General features: G+C 37.9%; 1 protein-coding gene across 1 annotated transcript in view; it reads left to right on the top strand.

Moving 5' to 3' along the window:
- The window catches only part of LOC109236807, a 15,433-nt gene extending 11,386 nt beyond the window's left edge, over positions 1–4,047 (top strand). The window contains exons 2-5 of the mRNA XM_019403040.1: positions 2,586–2,731; positions 2,839–2,891; positions 2,997–3,061; positions 3,429–4,047. Of these exons, the coding sequence (XP_019258585.1) occupies positions 2,586–2,731; positions 2,839–2,891; positions 2,997–3,061; positions 3,429–4,047 (883 nt within the window). The remainder of the gene's footprint in view (positions 1–2,585; positions 2,732–2,838; positions 2,892–2,996; positions 3,062–3,428) is intronic.

Below are 8,372 nucleotides of genomic sequence, written 5' to 3'. Positions count from 1 at the left end.
GTGATAGCAAACGAATACACAGATTCCTCAAGAAGTTGTGGAATTGACAAGTTAGTTACAAAGATTACAGCAAAGATATGTTGAGAACACATAGGTCTTAGACATGACCAATACACACAACTAGAATACCTTTGAAAGGGCTAAATGTCTTAACAGGATCTCATTAGTGAAGTAGAGTAGGTAAGACTTAGATGAATAAATTAGACAAGCACTTCATGAAGAATTAAAAGTTTAGAAATACTAATCACATATAGAACAAGCAGAATTTAGACATGCTGGGTGAGACAGTAAACAAACAATGCAGCTTGGACATACTAGTGAACAAATAGGTTTCATGCAATTATCTAAAGCAGGATTGGGCATGCTAAACAGTATACTAGTTATAGCTTTTAACAGAACAAACTTAAACATGCTGAGTGATACAGTAATTAGGCAGTGTGATCTAAGCATGTTGGTTACACATTAAGCATATGACAGCAGAATAGCAAATAGAACTGGAAATCACAACTAATGAACTGCAACAACAAAGAAACACAAAGTTTTGGAATGTGAATTGAATCAGGAGATACCAGTCAAGGAGAGAATACAAAGTATAGAGCAGAGAAGGTGCAAATCGCCAGCCTTGGCTTACAGCCGGCTGGATTAGTGAGAATTGCAAGTAATAGAAGAGAATAGAGAGCCTTTGAGAGTGTGAGAGTGTGGAGAAACTAATGTTCGTGTGTAAAGGTTAAAATAAAGAGAGTTTATATAGTAGCTCAAGAGTAGAGCAAATAAGGTAAAGCAATCAACAATCATTAATTAAGGAATTTCAGAATCAATTAGACGAAGATTCAGCATAGTTTTCTCCTTTAATTAAGGAAAATCAACCAACGTTAATGGCAGGAACTAATTAAGGCAACAGGTTCAATTATACCGAGTAAAGAAGTAAGAATCAGAGATCTTATTAAGGAAAAAAGTTCAAATCAAACCAAAAATAAAGAGCTTCGGAGTACAATAGTCAAGGGTTTAATTAAGGAAAGAATCATGCAAGGATTCATCAAGTATTGCAGACAATTTCAAATAAGGCAAGAAAGGAATAGTCAGGAAACAGATTGATAAATCAATAATTCAAATCAACACTAATTTAAGGGTGAAAATATAGGTTTACCATGAATAGGCAAAAATGAATATAGACACATAGAATCGGTAAAAAGTCGAACCAAGAACCTTAATAGAGGCACATTAGGATAAAAATCACAAGACATCTAATTAGGCTAAAGAAAAATCACAGGAACCAAAGCATAGGACAAAGTCAGTACACAGTAAATCGGACAAACTCAGAATCCAAACAAAATGTCGAAAAATTAGGGTTTTTAGCATAAACAAGTTGGGGTTAAAGCAAAATCTTACGAAATTGGTTAAAACACATAAGAAGCATGAGATTAAACACTCAAAATATCAAACGTCTTGGAGAAAGAAATTTTCAGGGAAACCCTAGTTTAGAAAAAATGGAAAACCATTCAAAAATCAGAAGGTTCTTTTAAGACTCATGTAAAATAGGTTTGATCTATCTCAGATCTTGCACAGATCTGAGAAGTTCAAAGGACAAAAATTAGGGTTTCGAGAAGAACGACACAGAGGTGAAGAAACAAGCTTAGAAATCCATAGATCTAAGGCGACATAGGAAGATCTTACTCAAAATCGAACCGGAACAGCCTGATACAGGCGAGCAAAGACCACGGGCGCAAGCAGACTAACCCTAGTCCCTTGAGGACCCTAGAGATGATGATACCAGCATAGGAGCGGGCCGTTAGAGGCCTGGGGGTGATGAGAAACCACCATGAATGGCCATAGATGAGTGACAGCGATGGTGGATTAGGGTTAGGATTTGAGAGCATTGGAGAGGAAAGGGGTTTCAAGACGGCATTATGGAGGAAATGATTAGGGTTTAGGGGGTCGTTTGATTAATAAAGGTAAGTGTTGATGTGGACCGTTGATCTAAAGGATCAACGACCATAATTTGATGGGGATCTTGGGTCGGGTAGGTGCAGATTGGGCTTGGGTGAATTGGGCTGGTATTAAAGGGGTTAAAACTGGGCAGATTTAATAGGCTAGGTCCGAATGAAAAAGGGCTATTTGTTAAATACATAATTAATTGATAAAACAATTTTTAACAAATAGTTAATAAATTATAAAAAATGATTTTCATGCATGGAAATTTTTTAAAGTAATTATTTAATATTTTAAAAATGTAAAAGGCTATTTTACGGTAAAATAATGTAATAATTCATGCATAGACTATAATTGCAAAGTAATTGCAATTGCATCCAAAAAAAATACAAACGTGGCTATTTGTGCAATAATTGAAGCTTAATATAAATGCAAATGATAAAATTAAGCCACAAAAATTATTATAGAACTATTTTGTGATGCAATCAATGATTGTTTTTTAAATAAAATGCTGGGATAAATTAATTAAAAATATTTTTAAAATACAGAAATTGTATGAAAAATACTAATTGGTGCCAAAGCATAGTTTTGAAAATATTATGGGAAAAATTGGGTATCAACAAGGGTTTCTAAAAAAATTTCTCTCCTTTGTGCAGGTTGTTAGAGAAGGATATGATGTTCAAGTTTGACGATGCTTGTCTGAAGGCATTCGAGGAGCTGAAAAAGAAATTAGTGAGTGCACCAATCATAGTGGCTCCTGACTGGAACGAGCCATTCGAGCTGATGTATGATGCCAATGATGGTGCGATTGGGGCCGTATTAGGCTAGAGGAGGAGCAAAATATTTCACTCAATTTACTACGCAGCAAGACTCTCACTCCTACTGCTCAAATAAATTATACTGTGTCAGAAAAGGAGTCGTTTGATGTAGTGTGGGCGTTTGATGAATTCCGGGCCTATTTGGTTGGCACCAAAATCATCGTCTACACAGACCATGCAGCCATCAAGTACTTGTTTGAAAAGAAAGATGCTAAACCAAGGCTAATCCATTGAGTTTTACTCTTGCAGGAATTTGACTTGGAGATCCGAGACCTTAAAGGAACAGAGAATCAAGTAGCTGATCACTTATCCAGGTTAGAAAGTCGGAGTCATGTAGTTGAGGGAGATGTCATCAAGGAAACCTTACCGGATGAGTAATTGTTGGCCGCTACTGCTGGGGAGGTGCCATGATATGCAGATTTTGTGAACTATTTGGAAAGTGGAGAAATGCCGCATGACCTTGAACCGCATGCTAAAAAAAGTTTTTGCGAGATGTGAGATCATATGTGTGGGATGAGCCATTTCTGTTCAAATCTTATGCTGATCAGTTAATGAGAAGATGTGTGCCTGAATCTGAAATAAATGCTATTTTACATGACTGTCATGCGTCCCCTTATGGTGGTCATCATGCGGGTGACAAAAAGGCACCAAAGTGCTGCAATCAGATTTCTATTGGCCTAGGTTGTTTAAAGATGCCCATGAGTTCGTGAGGAGGTGTGATAGATGCCAGAGAACGGGAACAATTACAAAAAGGCATGAGATGCCATTGCATGGTATTATGGAGGTTGAAATTTTTAATGTTTGGGGAATTGATTTTATGGGTCTGTTTCCCTCTTCCAATGGGTGCAAGTCTATTTTAGTGGTCGTTGACTATGTGTCGAAGTGGGTGGAGGCCATTGCTCTTCCTATAAATGATGCCAAGGTTGTGGTTAACTTTGTGAAAAAGCATATCTTTACAAGGTTCGACACTCCGAGAATGATGATAAGTGATGTGGGCACCCATTTCTATAACAAGCTGTTGGATAATATCTTAGCGATATACGGGGTCAAACACAAGGTTGCGACATCCTTTCATCCTCAAATTAGTGGACAAGTTGAGGTATCAAATAGAGAGATAAAGCAGATTCTTGAGAAGATAGTTAGTGCAAGTAGGAAAGATTGGGCTGCAAAGCTTGATGATGTTCTATGGCATATCGGACCGCGTACAAAACTCCAATCAGAGCCTCCCCTTACAAGCTGGTTTATGGGAAGGCATTCCATTTATCGGTGGAGCTTGAATACAAGGCCTATTGGGCGATAAAGAAGCTGAACTTTGATGCAAAATTAGGGGTGAAAAACGGTTGTTGCAATTGAACGAGTTTGATGAGTTTCGCTTGAAACGCGTATGAGAATGCCAAGTTGCATAAAGAAAAGACCAAGCGCTGGCATGATAAGAATATTCACACTCGCGAGTTCGAACCGAGCCAATTAGTTCTCTTGTTCAATTCAAGGTTGAGACTCTTTCCGGGGAAGCTCAAATCGAGATAGTCGGGTCCGTTTGAGGTAGTAAGAGTTACTCCACATGGTGCAATTGAGTTGCGCATCATAGAGGGAGAGAGAACATTCTTAGTGAACGCACAAAGAGTAAAGCACTATTATGGAGGTGACTTTGATCGTCATAAGTTGAAGGTGTTACTTGCCAACGATTAGGCGAGATTGTGCGTCATGCCGCGACGTTAAATCAGGCGCCTGTTGGGAGGCAACCCGGCCTTACTATTTTCTATTATTTTTATTTTTATTATATTATTGTTATAGTGTTTGTTTTTATTTTGTGGGATTAGGAGCGTAGGAAGCAAAGCCATCGAATAAGTGAAAAAGAGAGCTAGATGGTGAGAACTAAGTGTGGGGTGCCCGCACAAAGAACCATGCCTGGGAAGTTTGAGTACCTCGTGAGCCGTGATTGCTTCAGCCTTCGGCCTTTCAGGGAGTTTATTGTCCATCCTTATTATTTTGTCTCTTCATTTATGCATTGGGGACACTGCACTCTTTTAAGTGTGGGGTGGGGGACTATCAGATTATAGTGGTATAGTTGTATTAACATTAACTTCTAGTCTTTAATTTTTAGCTTCTTATTTTTATTTCCTAGTTAGTAGAATTAGTAGTGTAGTATTCTCGTACTAGTTTTAGTAGCTTTTTATCGGGAAAAAAAATCAAAAATTCAAAAAAACATCAGAAAATTTTTGAACTTTTCCCGACGATGGATCTCTTGGACAACTTTCTTGAGGGATTAAGGTCCAATGCAAAATCCAAAAAACATATTTCTTTCTTTTTAGTTAGTCGTAGGTAGGTAATAATCTCCTTTTATTTTTCTTTGGGTATCGGTTCTTTTTCAAGGGATGTATCTTGAACCGGATATTTTTTTAGGAAATAAAAGGAAAAAACTTGATTGCATCTATGTGCCTTTTGACTTGTTAGATGCTAGCATAGTTAGGCCTTAGCATGCAGATTACCTCCCTAATATGTTTTGACAAAAATTGATGCCATAGGTAAATTGAACAGCTTGTTTATGACGCCTTCTCTCAGTTTCTTGACTCGTTGTTAGACCCACTGTGTTGTACGGGGTTGAGTGTTGGCAGTAAAGAATTCACATATCCAAAAGATGAAAGTAATCGAAATGAGGATGTTGAGATGGATGTGCGGGCATACTAAACTGGATAAGATAAGGAATGAGGATATTAGGGAGAGGATGGGCGTTGCTCCCGTGGACAACAAGATGCGAGAAGCGAGGCTTAGGTGGTTCGGGCACGTGTGGAGGAGAACCATAGATGCCCCGATTAGGAGGTGCGAGTGGTTTGCTTTGATAGGTGCGAGAAGAGGTAGAGGGAGGCCTAAGTAGTATTGGGGCGAGGTGATAAGGCATGACATGGCGCGACTTCAGATTTTCGAGGACATGGCTCTTGATAGGAACATGTGAAGGTCGAGCATTAGGGTTGTAGGCTATGGGGTAGTCGAGAATTTTTCCCTCTTTGTACCGGGTAGTCTGATAGAGTTTTGTCTAGGTCTGTTGGCGGTCTATGTTGTGTTCACATTATTTATGTTATTTTGCATAGTATTGTGTTATTGCCCTTTCACTTATTTGTTGTCCCTTACGATGTTGTTATTACCTATCTTGCTTCTTTTGTTGTTACAGACCTTTTATTTTGTTTCTTTTCTGATATTATTGTCTCTTCTGTTGAGCCAAGGGTCTCCCAGAAATAGCCTCTCTACCCTTTCAGGATAGGGGTAAGGTCTGCGTACACTCTACCCTGCCCAGACTCCATTAGTGAGATTTTTACTGGGTATGTTATTGTTGTTGTATGTGATTACTTACTCTGACTTGAGAGTTAGAACGGAACCACCCTGAATGGGTCATGTGCATTGTGTGATGTGAGATCTTGATTGTATCTTGTGCTATCCTGTGTTAGTATAGAACTTGCCCCGTGTGTTAGTTGAAGCGAAATCATTAAGCCTCGTAAGTCTAGGAGATGATATAGGCATTTCTTTGATCGTGCATTGAGCTATTATGCCACCACAAATAAAATTATCCTTAGATAGCCCAGTTGAGCCTTATCTTTGGCACCCACATTACAAGCCAAATCCCATTTTATTCTTAGTTAAACCTTGTTGAACCTTTGCCTCCAAAAGCATTTAAGTCACTGAAGAATAATGTGAGAGTTGGGGTAGCTTTTGAGTGGAACCATAGAAAGGCCAAAGGATGAACACATGTTTTGAAAGATCATTAGCTGGACACACTTAAATTTATGGAGAGTGTTGGAAAAAAAAGAGCAAAGAAAGTACAAAAAGAGAAAAAAATGAAAATAGAAAATATATCTCCTATCCATGTTGATCCAGGCTAGTAAATATATAGATGTGTTTAAAGAGAAAGGGCTAAATTGTGTATGGTTTCATGGCATGGCTTGAGTTGATCATGAAGAGTGTGCACTTGAAAGTTAAATGTAGTATATTAAAGTTCTTAAGAGGGTTAGTCAATATAAAAGAAAATATATCCTACCCGTCCTTCAGTCTCCATTACAACCTGTAAAGACCTAATTGATCCTAGACTTTGCAAGCTTAGATTAGTAGAGATATACACTATGGGCAAGCCTATGGTACGATCGTGGGATGCACACGAATTTCTTTGTGAGAGCGAGTGGTTCTTTGTTCATGTAGGTGATGTCCTTAAATTATATTCGAATGCCTATTTGAATGTGTGGGAGAAATACTCCCTTATTCTTTGGTGAGGCACATGATCCATGACGGCTAGGCGATGTTATTAAACATCTCTTGTTGGGTGAGAGTACAAGTTGAGAGGGCTTATTGGCGATGAGTCGGTCCTTGAGGTTGGGTGGTTATGAGCAAGTAGTTTGAGTGTTTTAAATTGTTTACCACTATTCAAGCACGAGAAGGCTGGTTTAATTGTTGGTATCAACCATGGTCATAGGTGTAGTGTATTGAAATGCTAAATGTTCCTCCGTTGTATGATGTCTTGCGTTGTATTGTTTGGTTAACAAGGTTTTATGTTGCTCGAGGACGAGCAATTGCTTAAGTGTGAGGTGGTGATGTTTGGCTAAAAATCCAAATTTATCATGTAATTTTCCTTGCATTATGTCTCGATCTTGTAAAATGTGGTGTGAATATTTGTGACTCGAGCTAAATAATGGTATTTATATGTATAGGCATCAATTGGAAGTGATTTGAAAAGTTTGCATACAAAGTGAAATAAAAAAATGAAAGAATCTGGAGGAAGTATAAGTTTGGTGCCTAGGTCCCGGATAGAGAAGTGAGGTTCACTTCGACAGACCGGGACCAGAGCAGAAGAAACCAAAAAAGTTACGGATAGCGAAGCGATGTTCACTTTGCCAGATCGGGACCGGAGCAGATGAAACCAACTTCTCCAATCCGAATTAGAAGAAGAAATTCGCCCCATACAAACCCTAATCTCTATAAATACATCCTAAAACGTGCTTTTCGGAGGAGAGACACTACTTTGTAAGGAGAGAAGACTTTGGGGACATTATTTGGAGGCAAGAACATCACGTGGAACAACTTTTAGAGGAGATAATCATCGAGTTCTTCATTCCTTCATCTTTTTTTTTTTGTAATTTGTTTGTGCAAAATACATGGAAAATTATTACTACGAACATGAGTGGCTAAGCAATCTAGTTTCTAGGGTTGTGGTTGACATGATTATTAACGTTTATTAATTACATCTTCGTTAATTCGATTGATCATCTTGTGGTTGTTTCTTAATTCTAGTTTTAACTTGTGAATTGTTGTGGCTACCAATTCATCCTAATATCTATGTTATGCGTGGGAAAGCCGTGTTTATACTCTAGCCATCTTTCATGTTTCTTAATTCATCAGTATTTAAACAGTAAAATTATCTAGAGAGTTTTGCTAAGTCCTATAAAAGTATATATATTATTGCATTCTGCTTTTACTAGTGATTTTTACATGACATTTAAAAAAATACCGAAAATTAACCGAACCGTACCAATACCGAAAAGAAACCGACATGATTGGGACGGTTTTCAAAAGTTAAATTTTGGTTATACATAATAAAATAACCGAAAAATTGGTATGATATAAATTTTATAAAATAACCGG

The sequence above is a fragment of the Nicotiana attenuata genome, chromosome 1 (genome assembly GCF_001879085.1).
Source record: "Nicotiana attenuata strain UT chromosome 1, NIATTr2, whole genome shotgun sequence".
In the NCBI taxonomy this organism is placed as follows: Eukaryota; Viridiplantae; Streptophyta; class Magnoliopsida; order Solanales; family Solanaceae; genus Nicotiana; species Nicotiana attenuata.
This window is presented reverse-complemented; position numbering and strand designations above follow the sequence as displayed.